The sequence below is a fragment of the Equus przewalskii genome, chromosome 13, assembly GCF_037783145.1.
Source record: "Equus przewalskii isolate Varuska chromosome 13, EquPr2, whole genome shotgun sequence".
NCBI lineage: Eukaryota > Metazoa > Chordata > Mammalia > Perissodactyla > Equidae > Equus > Equus przewalskii.
The window spans coordinates 34,112,740-34,133,720 of NC_091843.1; the positions used below are offsets into that span (position 1 = coordinate 34,112,740).

Here is a 20,981-nt window from a genome sequence, read left to right on the forward strand (position 1 = left end):
GTTTGCCCAAAGCAAGGGCATATTAAAGAGTACAAAAACATGGGTCCACACCAGAGCTGCACTGCACGGGATGAATCCACAATTCTTTTAATTAGCCAATTTTACTTCCAAAACAAGAGGATGGGAGGATGGGTGTGGTACCAGTTCAAACCCAGGATGCAGCGGGAGGAGCAGGAGTGGGCAGGAGGTTAGGGGAGAGAGCATTTCAGCTTATAGAGCGGGCTGTAAGGAGGGCGGAGGAAAGGGGTAATCACGCTGGCCTAACAGTTCATCTAATACTCGCAACAGCCACAGGAGGTCAGTATTACTGACTTTCTGGTCCATTCCCATGTTCCTGGTAAGAAAATGGAGAGCCGGAGAAGTTGAGTCATTAGCTTGAGTCACTCACTTGAGAACCCAGGATTGGCTAGACCAGAAGTCGACCCAGGTCTGTCTCATTAGTCCCCAGGCTCCCTGCCTGACTCCAGAGCCCCCGGCCTAAGGGAGGCCCTGCACTGGTTCCCCGCAGGATGGTTAACTTGGCGAGGGAAACAGGCCCGATTAATGTCAATGAAGTCACTCTTCCTGGAAAGATCCGAATGCAGCTGCTGCAGACCAGGCCCACAGCACCTGATGTGTTTGGAGATTGTGGTTGTTAACTTTATCGTGAAACACCTGCAATCCCCATGCTGAGGTGAGATTTCTGACTGAATTTTTAAAAAATACACCAATGCTGAGGCCAAAGAACAAGTCCCTCAACTGTGAAGGCATCAGCTCCACCACCCTCGTCTGCCTCATCAGGGTCTCACCAGACTAAGCCCACCTCTAGCCAACAGGTGGGCCAAGGGGACAGGTGAGCCAGTCACGGGAACCGCAGAATGCAGCCGCCCAGCTGATTGTGGACGGCAGGTGTGGCGTGTTCCCATTGCTGTAAAATATAACCTAAGTGCATGCACGGAAGAACAATTTAGAATGTAATCTAAACTGTCAGCAATGGTTATCTTGGGGTAGGGAGTTGGGGAGACCAGGGACCTACCTTTTTCTCTAGTACATACTGCTGGAAAGGTTGACCTTTCTTTTAAAAAAGGCAGAAAAAAATCCAATTATATTTAAAACAAAACGTTGTAATATCTAGGCAAATAAATGACATCTAAGCAGGCAGGGCCAGGCCCAATCCTGGGCGACTCAGGAAGCCTTTCTGCTCCTCCTTCCCCGCCCCCGGCGCCCGGTCCTGCGGGCTGCGTTCCCAGGGCGCCCCGGGGCCCCCCGAGCCTGCCTCCCACGGGCTGTTCCCAGCCGGCACGTCCCGCGGCAGAGATGAGCTGCAGGTGGCCCCGGGCCGGGGAGGGGGCCCCGCGGGAGGCGAGCGGCGCCGCGTGACCCGCGGCCACGTGACCCGCGCGGGGCGGGGCCGCCAGCGCCTTCGCCGCAGCCGCCGCGGGAGGTGTCCGCGTAAGTGGGGGTCGAGCGGGGCTGGAGGGGTTCCTCCTTGCGGGCGGGCGCAGGCAGGGGTCCGCTGGCAGCGCCCCTCTCCGGCTCCCTGGGGCCGGGACCCCAGCGAGCCGCTCGAACGCCCTCCCCAGGCGGGGCCGGCGGGGCGATGGGATGGTCGCCATCGGCGTGGGGGAAACGCTGCTGTAGCCCACGGCCGGCCGATCTGGCCCCCTCCGCCTCGGGCCTTCCCACTCTGACTGGCGAGGGCGGGGGGAGCAAACGTCCTCCTTCTGGAGCGAATACTGTGACCCCTTGTGGTTTGGGGAAACTGAGGATTCACAAAGCAAGGCCGGCCTGTGGGAGCCCCCCGCTGCAGTACTGAAAGAGCACACACCTCTCCAGGCAAAGCCCATGGCCCCCACCTGCTTTAGTGGACCAAGATGATCACACACACATTGAGGATCCTCTACTGAGGAAGAGTCCATGGGTGGGGAATAGGGGGGCGGGTAGGGCTGGGTCGAGCTACAAGATAGTAGCCAACATATTGAATACTGTGTGGTTTACATGCATGCCCTCATTTAATATTCACCATTGTGAAGCATGTCAGGTAGGTACTATTGCCCCCTTTTTCACGAAGGAGAAAACAGGCTAGAGAACCTGGGTCCTTCGGCCGAGGTCCTGCAGTTGGTAAATGGAGGAACCGAAATGAGAAGCCACGTTCGTCCCCCAGCAGCGCCTCCTGGTGGGTGGTGGAGACGCCTGGCCCAGCCTGTTAATTCCTCTCTGAGCTGAGTTAGGGCTTTCGTCTTCGTCTTCCGGGCTCAGCCAGCCAGGGGAGAGGGTGTTGCTGGGTGAGAAGGGCTTCTTCCCTCTCTCCCAACCATCTTCATCCCTTTCTCCCTGCCCTTACCACTGATTCCTTTTGTCACCGGCCCCCTGCAGGACAAGATGAAGCTCATCATCCTGGACCACTATTCTCAGGCCAGTGAGTGGGCAGCCAAATACATCCGGAACCGCATCATCCAGTTTAACCCGGGGCCAGACAAGTACTTCACCTTGGGGCTCCCTACTGGTGCGTTCTGGGATGGAGAGGGTGCCATGGGTGGGGGAGAGAGTGGGCATTAGTCTAAGGGGTCTGTTAGATGGGCCCACTCAGCCAAGGGACTTTAAGGAGGCCTCTGAGGTACGGGCACTGTGTGTGGACAACTCTTCTGCCCCAGGACATACAAAACAGAGGACCCGGCTTTGTTATGGGTTGGTTTAGCTGCTGCCTGCTCCTGCGGAGTCCTAGAGCAGAGGGGATCTTGGTTAGGCAGGAAGACCTTGCTTTTTAGGCTACATCCTAAGTCTGCCCTATCAGCCCGGGTTCCGTAACAAAATGAAGTCCTGATGCCTTACGGGGTACATTTTATGTAATGAATTTCTCTTCTGTGCGTTTGAGCGCTCCTCACTAAGCAGCATCCTTGGGAGAATTGAAAAGGTCCTTACTCAAAGCATTTTCTGTAAGGCTTAATTAAACACAGGCCGAAGTGAAAAACAGGCCCGGTTTCTTTGGGGAAAAATCAGAATGTTGCCTAGAAGGAGGATATTTTGACCCCAGCTCCTCAAGGCAAATGTCCTGATTATTTCTTTCAGAAGTGGGTGGATTTGTCCCAATGGCCTGTCCACTAGAGCAGGGGTCTTCAAACCTTTTCTGTAAATGTCCAAATAGTCAATATTTTACGTTTCACTGGCCATACAGCCTCTGTTGCAACTATTTAACGCCACCCTTGTAACTCAAAAGCAGCCACAGACAGTGCATACATGAATGAGCATGGCCATCTGCCAGTAAACTTTATTTATGGACACAAGTCTAAATTTATATAATTCGCACATGTGACAAAATGATGGTCTTTTGATTTTTAAAAACTTAAGAAATATAAAAACTGTTCTTAACTCATGAGCTGTCCAAACACAGGCCACAGGATCATGTGGCCAGTGAGGTGGAGGTTGGGGCCTGTGCACTAGAGGTTTGCTGGGGCAGCATCTGCACGTACCTGTGAAACCACCACCACCACTGTCTCAGGCCACATGGGGGCTGTGCTCACATCCTGCTTTCTAACTGTGGAGCAGCCCCGGGTCAGAGTCTGGGCTTCCGCTGAAACCCCTCCCTCGTTCCCCATCATCTGCAAAATCAGATCCAAGCTCCTCAGCGTGGCATCCAGGGCCCTCTAAGGCTGGCCCCTTCCTGACTCATATTTCAACCGGCGTAGCATTTCCATCTGGGTTCCCTGGGACACTCCTTCTGTGAGATGAAGCACCAGTCATGTCTGCTGTGGAAACCACAGAAACCAACTCCACCTAACTTAAGCAGAAAAGGAATCTATTGGCTAGATACTCGGGCGCTCACAGAATTGATGGGAAGGCTAGAAGTTTGGAAGATGGACAAGATGAAGCTCAAGGGGGCAGGGAATGGCGAAGGCCAAGTCACAGGGACAAGCTGATTATTTGGGGGTGCTGCCACTGTCATTCATTCAGCAGATATTTATTGAATGCCTGCTGTGTGCCAAGCTTTTCTAGGAGCTGGGGATACAACAATGTACAAAAAGGACACAAATTCTCACCTTCCTGAAGATTTAATTGTAGTGGGAGAGACAGATAATTAACTAGCAAAATATGGAGTATATTAGAGGGTGCTAAGAGAGGAGGAAAATGAAGCACTGAAGGGGGATAGGGAGTGTCTGGGCAGGGGTGGGGGTTGCAGTGTTGAATGTCGTGGCAGGGAAGGTTTCTCTGAGGAAGTGACCTTTGAGTAAAGGCCTAAAGAGGCGAGAGTTAGCCAGGCAGATACCTGAAGTAAGAACATTGCTGGCAAAGGTAACAGTATGTGCAAAAGCCCCGAGGTCGAATTGCGTGGAGCAGGATGAGTAAAGGGGAGAGAGGAAGCCAGGGGCCAGGTTATGCAGAGCCTTTGTTAGGACTGGTTGTTACTCAGAGTGAAACGAGAAGCCATTGGTGGGTTGTGAAAAGAGTGATCTGATCTGAGTGAGTCTTTTTTCTTTCCAAGTTTTTATTTTGAAAAATTTCAAATATTCAGAAAAGCTGAAAGAATGGTACAGTGCCATTTACCTAGATTCACCAGTTGGTAACAGTTTGCACCATTCGCCTTCACCTCTTCTGGCTCATGTTCTCTCTGTCTATACACTCACACACACACAAACATTTTTTTTTCTGAACCACCTGAAAGTGAGTTCCAGACGCCCTGACACTAAATCCTTCAGTGCATATTTCCTCAGAGTGAGGACATTCTCTTACATAACCACAATACCCTTATCACACCTAAGAAAATTGAAACTCATTCCACAATATCATCTAATATACAGGCTATATTAAAAATGTTTCCCTGATTGTCCACATTTCTCTCTTACAGCTTTTTAAAGAAAATTAATCCAGTGTCCTGTCAGGCCTCATGCATCTTTAGTCATTTAGTCTCCAGTGGTCCTCCTGCCTTTTTTGTGTTATGACGTTGACTTTTTAATGACACTCAGCTCGAGAGTTTGCTGCCCTGCGGTGGTGGTGGGGTCTTCCCTGAACCCTGAGCTTACCCCGGTCACAGTCAGCATTACTGCTTCGTGTCGCCACTCCTAGACAGGGAGCTCTTCCAGGGTGGCTGCTCTGCCTCTTCTCTGTGTCCCCATCCCGTGGCCCTGTGCCTCGCACCTAGTAGTTAGTCAGGGAGTATCACGTCAGTAATTAAGTCTGACGGTCACTCAGGTCCTAGTCACAGGCCTTTCAGTTGTCAGTGTGCTGGCGCTGGGCATTCAGCGGTGAATGAGACAAACAGCCTGCCCTCCTGGAGCTTACAGTCGGTGGGGAAAGAGGCTTAAACAAGCAATGCTGGTGGTTAGGATTGCAGCTTTGGGGTAGGACTTCAGATCTGATGTGTTTCTCTCAGATCTGACAGGTTCTTCTTGTGGAGCAGCCCTGCCTCATTCCTGGGCACCCTCTGGGCTTCCAGGAGCTGGGGGCTGATGGGCATTCATGGCTGTGGCCTCTCTTGCAGGGAGCACCCCACTTGGCTGCTACAAGAAGTTGATTGAGTACTATAAGAATGGAGACCTGTCCTTCAAATACGTGAAGACCTTCAACATGGACGAGTATGTAGGTGAGTCTTTCTCTTTCAAGGTCCTTGAGTGATTCCAGAAGAGTCCTACTCCTCACCTCATAGGCTCGGCCCTGGAGAGGCATGGGGATGTCTCAGGATGCTTGGTGATATGCAGTTAGCATTGCCTGTCTCTTCCAGGCCTTGGGGCTGCTGAAGCTGACCTCACAGGTTGTAAGCATTACCTGATGTAACAGATGTGGAAGCCTCTCCTGCAGAGCAAGTGGTTAATAAATACTAGAGTATCTCCTTCTCTGCCTCCCCCACAGCTCCATGCAGTTTCTGGAACAAACCATTGCAAATGGGATCATGGCTAGGGTGTCTCCCCCACAGTCCATGTCTGGACTTTCTCTCCAGTGCTCATCCTCCAGCGCCCCTTTCTGCCAGGTGCACTGGGAGGGGTGCTGAGGCTGGTGTCCTTTCCACTGCTGAAAATCGACACCTGGGTCTTCTTGTCACCTCCCCCCTCCCACCGTCATTTGGTAATGGCTTCACTTTAAACATTCTTTTTGTAAAAAAATTGTGGTAAAATACACATAAAATTTACCATCTTAACCCTTTTTACGTGTACAGTTCAGCAGTTTTAAATACCCTCACATTCTTGTGTGACCAGTCTCTAGAATTCATCTTGCAAAACTGAAATTCTCTACGCATTAACACCAGCCCCCCATTCCCTGCTCCCCCACCCCCGGAAACCACTATTTTACTTTCTGTTTTTATGAATATGATACTTTTGGATGCCTCATATGAGTAGAATCATACAGTATTTGTCTTCTTGTGACTGGCTTATTTCACTTAACAGAATGTCCTCAAGATTCATCCATGTTGTAGCATGTGTCAGAATTTCCTTCCTTTTTAAGGCTGACATTAAACATTCTTAACGTTTAACATTAAACATTCACTTTAAACATTCTTTTTCTTCTTGGCTGAAAAAGATCCATTTTGGGAAGCCCTGAGATAATTCTCTCCAACCACCTGGTGTTCAAGTTTGGGTTCAGGCTGAGCGGGGGTATAACTGGAGGTGAATGGTGGAGTGGGAGGCACAGGGTGAGGGGTGTGCTTGCTCCCTTCCCCAGATGGGCCCAGCCCCACCCTCAGGTGGCTAGGCCACCTGTGGAGGCCTAGAGTGACCTCGGCCTCCAGCTTATGGGTTATTCCCTTGTGAAAAGGAGATCAGAATGAGGGGATTCCTCGGGCCCCTGGTTTGAAGCTCTCTGCCCCAGTCCCATGGTCATAGGTGTTGGTGGTGGATAGATACTTAGGGACATCAGCTTAGCCTGTCCTGAGTGGCTGGGAGTCAGAGGGCTGGTGCTCAAGCCTCCCTGATGAGCATTCTCCTGAGAATGTCTCTGGGGGTCTGTGGCTATCCTGGCATCCTGTTGGAAGGAAGGCCCCGGCTCAGCCTGGGCACGACTGAGTGTGGCCATGGCCCACAGGCCTTCCTCGAGACCACCCGGAGAGTTACCACTCCTTCATGTGGAACAACTTCTTCAAGCACATTGACATTCATCCAGAAAACACCCACATTCTGGATGGGAATGCAGCTGACCTGCAGGCTGAGTGTGACGCCTTTGAAGAGAAGATCAAGGCTGCAGGCGGGATTGAGCTGTTTGTTGGAGGTGAGCTTGACACTGCAGCTCGTGTCCAGGCCAGACCTGGGGTGGTCAGAACACACGGGAAGCAGGACGAGACCCATGTCTGTCTTCAAACCACTTCCTCTCTCTGTGCTATGACTGTGGTGGCCATTTATTACCCTGGAAAGGCAGAAAGTGAGAACCCTAGCTCCCCGCCCTGCCTCTGTTGCTCAGTAACTGCGTGGCCTTGCACATCTTCTCTTCCTGCACTTTGATGTCTTGTCTATAAATTGAGAGGACGGGATTTGGACTCCGAGGTTCTCTCTGTTCCCCAGTCTTAAGGTTTCAGGGATCATTGTGGAACTTAAAATCACAGACTCACATAGTTCCAGAAGATTCCACACTCACCCCCTGCACACTGTAGATAGCCAGTTGGACCCCAGAGAAGTTTTGCGACTTGCCTAAGGTCAGCAGGCTGGAGCAGTGGAGAGAGGGCAGGGACTTCGGTGTCCCCCTCTTGGATTTGTGCTCTTATTCCTACCTGGTCTGCCCTCTTATGTTTCCATCTGTCACCCCCTCTGGAGTCACTCAGAGGAGGTGAGGTTGGACTCCCTTTTACTGCTCTAGATTTAACTCTTCCTACTTCAAGGTGGAGAGGCGGCAGCTCAGAGCGCTCGTGGTCTGAGGTTTTAGGAACTTAGTAGACCCGTCCAGGCCGTGTGTGTGTGTGTTCCTTGCTGCAACTCTGTCGCAGCAGCAGGACCCGGATCCAGGCAGGAGAGAGAGAAGTTAGACTTAGATGACCTGGGAAGGCAGAAGCTATTTGGTGGACTCCTTACTTAGCTTTTGCAGGGTGGCAGCAAGTTAGCAATGGGTCTGTGTGCCTCACATAGAAATGGGCAGGTGCGGGAGAGATGGGAAGATCATATGCTCAAAGTGTACCCACCCAGGGGTGAGTGAGAAAAGAGGCACAGTTTTCAAGGATTCTTCAGATCCAGGTGGGGAAGGAGAGATTGTCCATTCTTGAAGTCTTGGACCCCTGGGACTGACAGGGCTGTCCTGGCTGGCTTTCCTGGGCAGGCATCGGCCCTGACGGACACATTGCCTTCAACGAGCCGGGCTCCAGTCTGGTGTCCAGGACCCGTGTGAAGACGCTGGCCATGGACACCATCCTGGCCAATGCCAGGTTCTTCGATGGAGATCTCGCCAAGGTGCCCACCATGGCCCTGACGGTGGGTGTGGGCACTGTCATGGATGCTAGAGAGGTAAGGGCACAAGGGGTCCAAACACCTTTGGTGGGAGCTTGGACTTTTCTTTTTGTTGTTAATTTTAACTATACAGGTACCACCTGAATACATTTTTATTAAAAATGAAAACACTATAAATAAGGCTAAAATCCCAACTGACCCGTCACTATTCCTCCTTCCTCTTTTGAGCTAACCATTGTCCCCAGTGTGAGATGAATCCTTTGAGCCCCGACTGCCCAGGAGGCCACGGGCTCCCTGGCCTCTGCTTACGTACTGCTTTCGAGCTTCTCATAGGCAGAGAGGAGCCCAGTACCACTAATGCTGGAACGTGAATTTGCACCTGCCCAGGTACTGAGAGAGACCCTCTGGTGCCCTGTAGTTGGTAGAGGTCACTGCTTGAAAGGAAGCTCCCCCTGCAGCCCCAGGATGCTTCTGGTTCTAGCCCTGTGCTCAGGGACACACCTGTGTGGAGAAGTGTAATTAAATAGAAGTCTCTTGACTGAATTTAGTGAGGTTTTCCCTAGAAAGTTGGGTATCATAAGAATTTTTTGTGGTTCCAATTTCCTTACTTTCATTAGAAGCATTTCCTCTTCCTTTCTGGGGTATATTTAATGGGAAGCAGCTACAGACATTTTAGCTTCAAGTTTCTTTGCCCAGGTCTGTAAACAAATGTCTAAATCAGTGAAAAAGCTTCCCCTTCTACAGTGACCTTTGTGAACTGAGCGACGGCACCAGCTTTCTGTTGGGTAACCTCGGATCAGGACCAGGGAGGCTGCTCTGCTGTCGCTGGCCTTGCAGCTTGGGAACACTAGGGTTCGAGGGCCCTCCCAGTCGTATGAGGGTATCATGATTTGGGAAAGGACCTGGGCTCGAAATCAGGAAATTCTCTTTACTAGAATGAGTTCTGGGGTCCTGAACAAAGAGTCACATTCTCTCTATGCCTGTTTTCTCATCTTTTAAGAAAAGAACAGTAAATCCTGTTCACAGCTCCATGGTACAAGTGAATTACAGTGAAAGGAAAACTTGAGAGCTGAGTTCTTCATGATCACTTTCCAGCATTATGTTATTGATAATTTTAATTGTTGAATGGAGTGTGTGCCTTTGTTTTATTTAAACAAAAAAGTGTTACCCCAAGTCATATTAGTAGGTTTAATATTCTGAACTGCAAATGACCAGATTATGGGGCAGCCTTGTTGGGGTCGACCTTAGGGGTCACTCAGCTAACTCTCACCATTGCTTCCAAGGCCCCCTTGTAGGTGGTGCAGATTGGGACCCTTCTTTTTCAGATTGTGATTGTGAAAACCCACCCAGCCTAGGACCCTCTGGGACCCAGTGTCAGAACTGTTGGGATAAGAGGTGTGGGCCTTTATATGGCATGTCTGTTCACAGGGCACTTTCACGGTCATCATCAAAAGTGCGGGGAGGCACTATCACGTGGTGGTCAAGAGCATGGACTTTGGGTCAGAAACAATCTGGAGCAAGTTACTTAACCACCCCCTACCCCCACCCCCACCCCACCACTCATTTCCTTATCATACAACATGGGGATAATCATGCTCACTGCCTCAGGCTATTTGTGTGAGAAAGCACAGGGAGCACGGAGCACAGTGTGTCACATGCTAATGACTTAGAATGCTTATGAAAACAATAGTCCTTACAGTCTCGGGGTGGCCAGACTGGAATTCAAGTGTCTGCACCCTCAGTTCTGCCCCTCATTCCCCTCCATCACGGGCTTGTTTCTGATCCCCAGGTGATGATCCTCATCACAGGCGCTCACAAGGCATTTGCTCTGTACAAGGCCATCGAGGAGGGAGTGAACCATATGTGGACCGTGTCTGCTTTCCAGCAGCATCCCCGCACAGTGTTTGTGTGTGACGAGGATGCCACCCTGGAGCTGAAAGTGAAGACTGTCAAGTATTTCAAAGGTGAGGGAGGGGTGGGAATGGGAGTGGGTGGCAGAGTTCAGGATGTGCCTTAGTGAGGAGTGGATCTAGCTTTCATGCTCTGGCCATTTTAATAAAATCAAACCCTACTGTCTCAGAACACACAGTCATTTCTCTTCCATCTGTGACTGCAAGGGTCCATTTCTAGAAACCTGTTTGTTCTCAGGAAGAGGAGAGAAAATGAAGTGAGGAGTTGTGGTCCAGCGGCTGTGTGGTGATCTTACAGTGATCCTGAGCCCCAGACTTTTTCTTTCCAGGTCTCGGGCAGGCCTTTCCTCTCTGGGCAAGGCACTGAACCATCATGAGGATCTTTTTTCTTCTACTTAAAAAGGACACACTGCTTTAAGTGAACTTACGTGAAAATCCTCACTTACTGAGCAGGCAAATTTGGAATTTATTCTTTGCTGAAAAGATTAACCTTTTAATGGCCAACTCTCCTAGAGACTGACTTTACAAAAGTCTCATGGATTCTAGCATTCCTTGGGAATAACAAATTCTTTTTCTATACTTAGGGTGTTTATCATTTGGGGCCACAGAGAAAAGATGATGAGTATCAGCTCTAGGACAAAATCTGAGAGCTCCTGAATGTTACTGTTGATAATCATGGAACTCTGCCTCTACCTGCATTAACTACTTTTTAATTTTTTGTAGGTTTAATGCTTGTTCATAACAAGTTGGTGGATCCCTTGTACAGTATCAAAGAGAAAGAAACAGAGAAAAGCCAGTCTTCTAAGAAACTATACAGTGATTAGCCTGTGCTAATCCTAGTGTCAGGTACCTCATTGGGACAGGTGTGTCTTTCTGGAAATTGCCTTTAGGAGGAGAGAGTTGTATTTCTTTAATCCAGTATGGTTACTCCAGATAAACTGGTGTACTTACTGTTCTTGGCTATGCAGCGTGCAGCCTAGTCACAGAGTTTAGCTACAGGAAGAATGGCTTACTCTTAATCAGAAAAACAAAAAACAAAAATCATTCCATAATTTGGATGTCTGCCCCACAGAGATTAGGGGTTTTTAGCTTTTTGTTCTGCCTCTGACACTGTTCACATGTACAACACACTCCCATCAGGAATTTCTATCATTACATGCACTGATTCTCAATTGGGAAGGAGTTAGGGGCTTGTGTATATTGGACAAAGCTTTTTTTTTGAGGAAGATTAGCCTTGAGCTAAATCTGCCATCAACCCTCCTCTTTTTGCTGAGGAAGACTGGCCCTGAGCTAACATCCGTGCCCACCTTCCTCTACTTTGTATGTGGGACGCCTGCCACAACATGGCTTGACAAGTGGTGCATAGGTCTGCACCTGGATCTGAACTGGTGAACCCTGGGCCGCTGAAGCAGAGCGCAAGAACTTAACTGTTGCGCCACCTGGTGGCCCTTGGACAAAACCTTTTTGGAGGCTTGAGAACCCCACCTTGAGCAGGCCTGCCCCTTATTTGAGAATCACTTTTCCTAATAAGGAACCAACTCTCTCAATGTCTAAAATCAATGTAAGGGAAGCAGTGCCTCTGGTCAGTAACAAGTGCCATGGAAAGAAAACTGTCCCTTACTTTCTTTTTCCAGTTGTTTTTTCTGCTCCTAGTTGACCTTTCCATGAACTCGGGACTCCCTGGGGGAAGATTTGGGCGGGTGGAGCTAGAGAGAAGGCTTTTGCTGAGCCCCTCTGCACCTCTGGGGCCCTGCCACATCAAACTCCTCTCCCTCAGGGACCCTCTGGCACTGGGAGGAAGGCGGAAACCCTTTTCCCACCAGAGCCCTGTGTTTTTGTTGCAGGGTCTCACTGTGGCTCCCCTCTTGCACATACTCAAGTAGGAGGACCCACTAGGGCAACTGTCACGATTTCAGTGTTGTGTTCAGCCAAGGTGATGGGGGCCAGGGCAGGCAGCTCAGTTATGAGTTTAGTCACAACACACAAGAGATGTGTTGTCCTGCTGCCTGACAAGTTAAGTGCCAAGACAACATACCAAATGCTTCTGAAGTTGCCTCATGCCGTTCCCCACTTAAAGTGCCCTGCCTTCTAACCCTCTCAGGTTCACATGGCGTGCTCTGATGTTCCCAGAACATCAGGAAATACGGCCCTTTTGCCCCTTCATCCTTCACCCCTTGTTCACGAGATGAGTCTGTTGCTCTGCCTCCCTCTTACCCTCCTGAGCCTTCATGGAGTGTATGCTGCCTCCTCCCCCCTATTTTTGTGCCTGTTGGAAGCTGCTGCTGCCTCTGTTTCTGGGAAAGATCTTTTGGAGCCTGGCTCAGGCCTCTCTTTAAGTGCTGTTTAGTACCAGTGTTGTGTCTTTAGCTTTTATACACGATTGTGCTGTCATTCTGTTTTAAGCTAATGAATCAATGGACTTGTTTACAATGTGATATTTTCTATTAAATCTAATATTTTGAAATAAAATGTGTCATTTGTGGACTTCCACGCCCAAAGGTCAGAAGTGGTCTGGATTGATATTTATATATTTTGGGAATAGCTAGCGAGCAACGCTTCACACTCCTCATAACAGCTCTGCAGGAAGTCACAATCATAGCAACTGCTGATCTCTTCTTCAATCACCAGGGGAAAAGTAATCAAAATATTTCATAAACATGAAGCGCCCGTGTGGAAATGGTAGGAATAAACAGATGAGCAATAATTTATCTTGGTCTGGCTATACTTGGGATCCAAATGAGGATATGGGTATTAAAAAGAATCATGCAGATTTGTGACCAGGAGGGATATAAAAACTACAAGGTATGGAAAATAGGTTTAGTTTTTTTCTTTTTTAGTTAAAAAAGTCAATATAATGGAACATCTTGGGTCAATGTATCCAATTAAGGTACAAATAGAAGTTGGAAGAAGGGTTTAATTTTTTAACAATTGTATTGATATAATTTACGTACCTATCAAATTCACTTATTTTAAATATATACATTCAATGATTTTTTATTAAGTTTATGGAGTTGTGCAAGTCCTGGCCACAATCCATTTCTATCATCCCAAAAAGTTGCCTACTCCTCCCCTAGTCCAGGTGATCACTGATCTGCTACAGTTACCTTTTCTGGACATTTCATATAAATGGGCTCACACAGCATGACGTCTTCTGGGCCTGGCTTTCACTAAGCATGTTTTTGAGGTTAATCCATACAGTATGTAGCAGTAGTTCATTCCTTTTTATTGCTGAAGAGTATTCCATTGTATGGATATTCCACATTTTGTCTATCTGGTAAATAAGTGATTAAATTTTAAGTAGGTAATGTTACAGAAAAAAAAATTACTAGAATGAAATGAGAAAGGATTTAGTGAGGACAGCTAAACTGAAAATGTCTGTATGAACTCAGAACCTTAAAAAGATCTGCCTTTCCGAGGACTCTCTTTCCCTGGTGGCCCAACAGCAGGGTTGTCCTGCTACACCAGTTCTTATGTGGATCAAGTGGGATGTGCACTCCTGGCCAACACTGGGCCTCTGCTACCACTCAGGGCTTCCTGGAGAGGAGCTAATTATACACTTTGGGGCAGGGATCACAGTGGGCCTGGAATATCTTGTTGCCAGAAAACAAGGGTGCTTTAAAAAATGTCTGAGGCAGTACTGAGAGGACAAAGTAACCAGTTTAATGGGGCTCCCACTGGCCAGGTTGTGACAATTTGATCAATAAAGAAATATTAAATACAGCCAAGTGGAACAAGTTGAATCTAAAATCTCAAGTCTGATACTCAAAAAGGAAAAAGATTAAGTATACATGGAGTTGTATTTCAGGAAGAGTGGATGGAATGTGCTTAAAATTTTATTACATTTAGTAGAAAGTGGCAGCATGTTGACGTAAATGGGTGTCACCTCTTCTATTAAATATATCTGTTTATAAAGTAGAGATGGATCCAAGAGCCTGGCCTACCATTTCTCCCACATCTATCTACGGCTTACCTTACTTCCTCAGGTCTCTGTTCAAATGTCATGTAGCAGAGAGCGCTTCCCTGACCCTCCGATATAAAGTAGCAATCCTGATTTGCTATCCCCCTTACCCTGCTCAGTTTTCTCAGAAACATGTACCATTTGACATGTATTTGTTTCCCACTAAATCTAAGTTTCATAAAGGCAGACTTTAAATACTGCTCTCTCCTTTCCCTATCAGTGCCTTGATATCTAGAAGGTACCTGTTATTTGTTTGACTTATAAGCATGATAGATGCCCCCAAGAGGAGTGATCATACACAATAACCAGGGGGAAATAAGAGCATATTATATGATAATGGATTAGCCAATTGGCCTACTGAGGAAATCTAATGTTGCTAATCTGATGCCTCTTTCCTGGGAACCAAAATCCTTACTGTGATGAGATGCTAGTGAAGCATGCATAACTTTCCAATAAGATATACTGTGATGGAATACTGAGCTATGTAATAAGAGGTAAGTAAAACAGAACATTGTAATTTGGATCTCAAGGGTACCCTTAACAACGACTGGCAATCACACTATATTCCGCTAGTCCACTGAGTCTCCTTAAGGACTGATTTATAAGGTCTCAAGCCTCCAATCCCTCTTCCCCCAGCTTTTTTCTCAGTTGATGGCCTTGAAAATAGAAGCAATCAGGAAGGAAGTTCCACAAGCTCCCATCATCACATGCACCCACCTGCCAGCCCCGCCCTCATTCTCTCTGCCTTCTTCCTGTGACCTGCTCTGTGGCCAGTCCCTCTACTTGTGCACTAGATCCCATCTTCTCTTCCCTCCCTGAGGGTATTCTTCCAGCAAGACTCTCCTCTCTCATCTGTAGCATCAAATTTTCCTGGATCACTCCTATCAGCATACCAAACTAGCTTTAAAAACAAAACTCTTCAGGACATCCACCCCTTCCTGTAATAGCCTCCTTCTCTGATCCCCCTTACAGCAAACTTCTGGAGTTACCTATACTTTGGCTCTAATCTCTCTCATCCTTTCCCCCTCATTCTTCTGGTATTCCCATTATGCACGTTATATCTTTTGTAATTGTCTCACAGTCCTTGGATATTCTGCACCTTTTCTTTTTATTCCTTTTCTCTTTAAATGTCAGTTTGGGAAGCTTTTATTGATATCCCTTCACGCTCACTGATTCTTTCCTTAGCTGTGTTCAGTCTACTGAGGAGCCAATTAAAAGCACTTACTTCTGGGGCCGGCCCAGTGGTGCAGTGGTTAAGCGCGCATATTCGGCTTCAGTGGCCCGGGTTCACCGGTTCAGATCCTGGGTGTGGACATGGCACCACTTGGCAAGCCATGCTGTGGTAGGCGTCCCACATATAAAGTAGAGGAAGATGGGCGTGGATGTTAGCTCAGGGCCGGTCTTCCTCAGTGAAAAGAGGGGGGATTGGCAGCAATTAGCTCAGGGCTAATCTTCCTCAAAAAAAAAAAGCATTTATTTCTGTTACAATGATTTTATATCTAGCATTCTTTGATTCTTTCTTAAGAGTTTCCATCTCTTGCTGACATTACCCACCTGTTCTTGCATGTCATCCACTTTTTCCATCAGAGACCTGAGCGTATTAATCATAGTTATTTTAGTTATTTATTTTTTGAGGAAGATTAGCCCTGAGCTAACATCTGCCACCAATCCTCCTCTTTTTGCTGAGGAAGACTGGCCCTGAGCTAACATCCGTGCCCATCTTCCTCTACTTTATATGTGGGATACCTGCCACAGCATGGCTTGATAAGTGGTACGTAGGTCCACACCTGGGATCCAAACCGGCGAACCCCAGGCCACCGAAGAGGAATGTGTGAACTTAACTGTTGCGCCACCAGGCCAGTCCCCATAGTTATTTTATTTTTTTTAAAGATTGGCACCTGAGCTAACATCTGTTGCCAATCTTTTTTTTCCCTCGTTTTCTTCTCCCCAAAGTCCCCCAATACATAGTTGTATATTCTGGTTGTGCTATGTGGGATGCCACCTCAGCATGGCCTGAGGAGCAGTGCCATGTCTGCACCCAGCAACCAAACTAGCAAAACCCTGGGCCACCGAAGCAGAGCACGCAAACTTAACCACTCAGCCATGGGGCTGGCCCCTCATAGTTATTTTATTTTATTTTATTTTATTTTTTTTTTTAAGATTTTTATTTTTTCCTTTTTCTCCCCAAAGCCCCCCAGTACATAGTTGTATATTCTTCATTGTGGGTCCTTCTAGTTGTGGCATGTGGGACGCTGCCTCAGCGTGGTCTGACGAGCAGTGCCATGTCCACGCCCAGGATTCGAACCAACGAAACACTGGGCCGCTTGCAGCAGAGCGCGCGAACTTAACCACTCGGCCACGGGGCCAGCCCCCTCCTCATAGTTATTTTAAATTCCCAGTCTGATAATCTAAAATCTTTGCCACATCTGAGTCTGGTTCTTATGCTTGCTTTGTCTATTCAGACTTTCTCCTGCCTTTTAGCATCCTTGTAATTTTTTTTTGAAAGCTAGACATTACGTATTGGATAACAGGAACTAAGGTAAACAGGCCTATGGTATGAGGTTTTATGGTTACCTGGCTAGCAGCCAGGCTGTGTTTAACATCTGCTGCAGGTGTCAGAGGCTTCGATTTAACTTCAGTGTCCTTGTTTTTGTCTCCCCTGTTGTCTTTGGGTTTCCCTAGAAACTTCTCTTTAAAACAGTCTGTGTTTTGGAGCTCTCTCAAGAGCTGTAATCCACTGTTATAATCCTGGAGGACTAGTGATGGTATGGTATTAGGGAGAAGCAGCATTCTATAATCTTATGATTAAATCTGTTTTGTTCTTTTTAGTAGGCTAGAGTCCCTGGGCTGAGACCTTCAGAAGTTTCTTTGCCTTTTTTTCCCCTCTTATGTGAGACAGGAAGGCAGGAGGGGGCTCAAACCATCCAACTGCCCTTCCCCTAGGTCAGAGAAGGCTCCAGCAAAGTTGTTTTCCCTGAGGGCAGGCTTCTGCCATGGAATAAGAAAGCTCTAGGCGTGTTGCAAAATGGCTACTTTTCCCCTCCCCCTTGCCTGAAGTTCTAGGGAATTTATCTGCCATCCTCACTGTGAGAATCTGGGGGAACTCTTGGAGGTAAAACCCACGAACGTGGGGGCCCCTCAGACTAGCTCCCAGGAGTTTTTAACACTTGAGCTAGTCCACACTAGGCCCCCAGCAACTCATTTCAATTCTGATTACTGGCTCTAGCAACTTCTGCTTTAGTTGAGCTATTCTGTATTTTCTAGTCTCTCTTTAGTTTTTGTGGTGGTTTGCCCTGTGACCTCAATTCTCTGATGGATCTAGATCTAAGAAAAGCAGATTTTCAGTTTGTTCAGCTTTTTCTTGTTGTAACAATGCCCCATTCTTTCTCAAACACACTCCAGATTTTCTCCTCCCCTCCACTGAAAAGGCACTTGTCAAAGTCACCAACGACCTCTACATTGATTGCTACACTGATTCTTAGAGCTCACAGTACTTGACCTATTTGCAGTATCTGACACAGCTGACCACTCCTTCCTTCAGCTTAAGGAGGCTTCCAGGAAGCCTGCTGGTTTACTTACCTTACTGGCCACCCTCTGTTTCCTTTGCTGGTTCCTCCTCATTGCCCTGACCTCTTAGCATTTGAAGCACCCCAAGACTCAGTCTTTGGACCTCTTCTCTCTATACAACACACTCCCTTGGTAATTTCATCCAGTCTCATGGCTTTAAATACCATCTATATGTTGACTCTTATATTTACTCCAGCCTGAGTCTCTCCTTTAAACTCCAGACTAGAATATCCAACTGCCAACCTAACATCTCCAGTGAGATAACTACCAGGCGTCTCAAACTCATCTGTCCATAACTAAATTCCTAATCTTCACCTACAAACCTGTGCTCCTACAGGTTTCTCCATTTCAACTACTCAGACAAAAAGACCTTGAAATCAACTCTGATGCCTCACTTCTCACATTATACATCCAATCTCTCAGCAAGTCCTATTAGGTAAGTAAAGAATCTAACCACTTCTCAAGATTCCAAGTGCTGGCACACTGGCCCAAGCCACCTGCCCTCTTTCGTGAGTTACTGCAGTGTCTCCTAACTGGTCTCTTTCTACCCTAGCTCACCCTGCTCCCCTAAAACATAAGTCAGACCTCATCACACTTCTGCTCCAAGCACTCCACAGGCTCCCATCTCAGAGTGGAAGCCAGAGTTCACACAAGGCCCTGGGCAGTGTGCAGTACCGCCCACTCCCATCCACCTCTTACTAGTCTCCCTTCCTTGGTCTGCTTCAGCCCTTACTAGCTACCATGCTGTTCCTGGAACCCCTACCATGCTCCCATCCCAAGGGCCATTCCCATGCTGTTCCCTCTGCCTGAACTCTCTTCTCCCAGGTGTCCACAAGGTTCATTCCCACATTGTTCAAGCACTATCTTAAAGAAGTCTTCTCCACTCTATAAATTCCAGCATCACTCTGCCTCTCCCACCTCCCTATTCCCTCTCCCAATTTCTCTCCATAGCGCTTATCTTCTGATGAACCACATTATTTGCTTAGTGTCTGTCTCCCTTCACCAGAATTTAAGTTCCACAACGGCTGAGAGATTTATGTCTGTTTTATTCACTACTACATTCTCAGCACCTAGATATATAGTAGAGCCCATTGCGAAATGCTCAGTAAACATTTGTTAAATAAGTGAATGAATACTAGAAAATACAATAGGTTGCAAAAAATGGAATGGGATTGAGGGTAAGACATATAATCACCTTCTAAATTTATATGCATTTATGTTGTATTAATATTAGTTTCATTTGTTTGTTGATTCGATGAAGGAGAAAAAAAAAAGAGCCAAGCAAGGAAATGAAGTAACTGTGCTGACTTTGTACTTAGCAACTTTGTCATCAGAATCTCACTAGGTTTTTAACGTGCACAATCTTCTCCAAAGAATCCTCTGGCTCAGAGAAATACAGGAGGGGACCTGAGTGATTGAGCAGACTAGACTGTGGGTGCTGAAAGTCAGTAACTATCATAAACATTTGTTAAGAACATCCTCAAAGCCAGTTTTCTGACCACAAACCCTCAGCCTGGTCTGCTGGCCCATTTTTTCATTGAGCCAAAGTTCGGGGAGCAAACTATTTGGCCACTCTTACCAGTATCAGAGGTTCCACAGTGTCACAATCCTCTGTCCTACTTAGGGGCTTCAGCTATAACTTAATTTCTTTACTTCAGTGGCTGCAGGTAAGTGCTACTTTCAAGAGTGACACTTTCCTACATGGCAATTGGGTGTCAACCATGGTGCAAACAGTTTTAAGTGGCCTTACAGTAGTACTGCTGTTCCTGCCTTGCTGGTATCATTAGATACCATGTTACCTACAAATGTGTATAACAGACTATAATGAAATACAAGGAGGAAAATTAAAATCCCAGAAATCAACCAGCTTCTATAATAAAATACTACTGTGAACCATTAACTGCATTTTTATAACATGGGAACTGCTGCCACCTGCTGGTGATGCTTATGATAGAGTTAATACTTGGGAATCTCCAAAATTCCAGTCAAAATTTTAAAATTCCCTTCCAAAGTAGGCAGCCACATGAATGGCTTTATGATTATCACATCTGATTAACTGTAATTTTCTCAACAACAACAAAAAGTTAATATTAATAGAAAATATTAATAGATTTCTAACGTAAACTAGATGCCTCTACTGCTAAAAAATGACCTTGCTGACAATACTATTAAGTCTGGGAAAATGGTGGCCAAGTCTTTCTCTGTATTTAAAAAAATGAGACAAGATGCACCTCAGTGACAAAGACAGGTCCTTGGGTTTGTTCAATCACAAGCTTAGAAAGTCACAAAACCTCTATTTTGACTTAAGAAGTTATTTAGTAGCTTATTCTCATTTATTGGTTCTCAACCCAAACGCTTTACATAAACTCAAGAGACACAGCCTCTTCAAACTCTAGTTTGGGGCAGGATGAATTGGCAGTCTGCAAAGGGACTCCTCTGCTCTCTCACTCTCACCTAAAGGACCTATGAGGTTCACGTCAATTTATGGCAAATTTCAGCCAACTTGTAAAAAAGGCCTTCATGAAATTAAGTTAGGTACAAAACTCTTTGTTCTATCACATACTTTCTTAATACATCAATCTTCCACAAACTCATTTGTTTCACAGGGCATCTAGGGGTTTACCTCAATCTTTCATTTTACTCAGAGACAAAAGTACTCTACCCAAAACTCTATCATCTTAAAATTAGCTCATAATTCTTGCTTCAAAAATAAGCCTTTACTAGCCCTACTGTCTTTATGAAAATAGAGGGGTGAAGATTTTGTACCTAAGGAAGGAAGAAATACTCAGGTGAACAAACAAGTCTTTGAGACTAACCACCTGTTGCGTTTTTTAAAATCATAAAGACAGAAAATCCTTTCTACTTCTTTCACGAAACTGTATCACTAAGGCTTCTTTCCTACTTCCAATACATCATCAACATAATGTGCAACAGCCTAGAATAAAATCATCTAGAGCAAATATCAACTAGCCCATGAACTAAAGAACTTCTAAATGGCTACTGCTGAAAAAATATGAATGGAACTCCTATTCAATCACAGAGCCACTCTTCTCTGGTATGTACTATAAGATTAATTGTTTTAATTTCCATTTCTTATCTTCAACTTATTCTTTAAATTAACTGCAGTTCTTATATAAAATGTGCTGAATGGAATTCCGTGAAGCTATGTGGTTTAAACAAAAGATAGGCCCTAAAACCTAAGTTCAGTCA

At 46.6% G+C, this 20,981-nt stretch overlaps 2 protein-coding genes across 6 annotated transcripts in view; one reads left to right on the forward strand and one right to left on the reverse strand.

Annotated features, from left to right (window-relative positions):
- The window catches only part of LOC103564292 (microtubule-associated protein homolog maph-1.1-like), a 42,591-nt gene extending 40,765 nt beyond the window's left edge, over positions 1-1,826 (reverse strand). For 2 of the 3 annotated variants that reach the window (XM_070570531.1, XM_070570532.1), the window contains exons 1-2: positions 1,256-1,826; positions 1,016-1,054 (exon numbers count right to left, since the gene is read on the reverse strand). In XM_070570531.1, the coding sequence (XP_070426632.1) occupies positions 1,016-1,054; positions 1,256-1,826 (610 nt within the window). Of the gene's footprint in view, positions 1-1,015; positions 1,215-1,255 lie in introns of those variants that run through there. The other variant, XR_011525514.1, reaches the window with a different exon arrangement.
- Positions 440-12,715, forward strand: GNPDA1 (glucosamine-6-phosphate deaminase 1). Of its 3 annotated transcripts, none has more exons than XM_070570530.1 (7): positions 440-673; positions 2,356-2,485; positions 5,456-5,557; positions 6,991-7,173; positions 8,209-8,393; positions 10,126-10,300; positions 10,970-12,715. In XM_070570530.1, the coding sequence occupies exons 2-7, from the start codon at positions 2,362-2,364 to the stop codon at positions 11,068-11,070; spliced, it is 870 nt and encodes a 289-aa protein (XP_070426631.1). In that variant the 5' UTR covers positions 440-673; positions 2,356-2,361; the 3' UTR covers positions 11,071-12,715. The 3 variants fall into 3 exon arrangements, with proteins under 3 accessions (XP_070426631.1, XP_008538156.1, XP_070426630.1); XM_008539934.2 differs by lacking the exon at positions 440-673 and adding an exon at positions 1,293-1,431; XM_070570529.1 differs by lacking the exon at positions 440-673 and adding an exon at positions 1,861-2,264.
- The last annotated feature ends 8,266 nt before the right edge of the window (positions 12,716-20,981 follow it).

Bases quoted from the DNA above. Each gene is read 5' to 3' on its own strand.
- GNPDA1 (XM_070570530.1), top strand. From the start codon at position 2,362: ATGAAGCTCATCATCCTGGACCACTATTCTCAGGCCAGTGAGTGGGCA. The intron at 7,174-8,208 runs GTGAGCTTGACA...TTTCCTGGGCAG, and splicing joins GATTGAGCTGTTTGTTGGAG to GCATCGGCCCTGACGGACAC. The intron at 10,301-10,969 runs GTGAGGGAGGGG...AATTTTTTGTAG, and splicing joins GACTGTCAAGTATTTCAAAG to GTTTAATGCTTGTTCATAAC.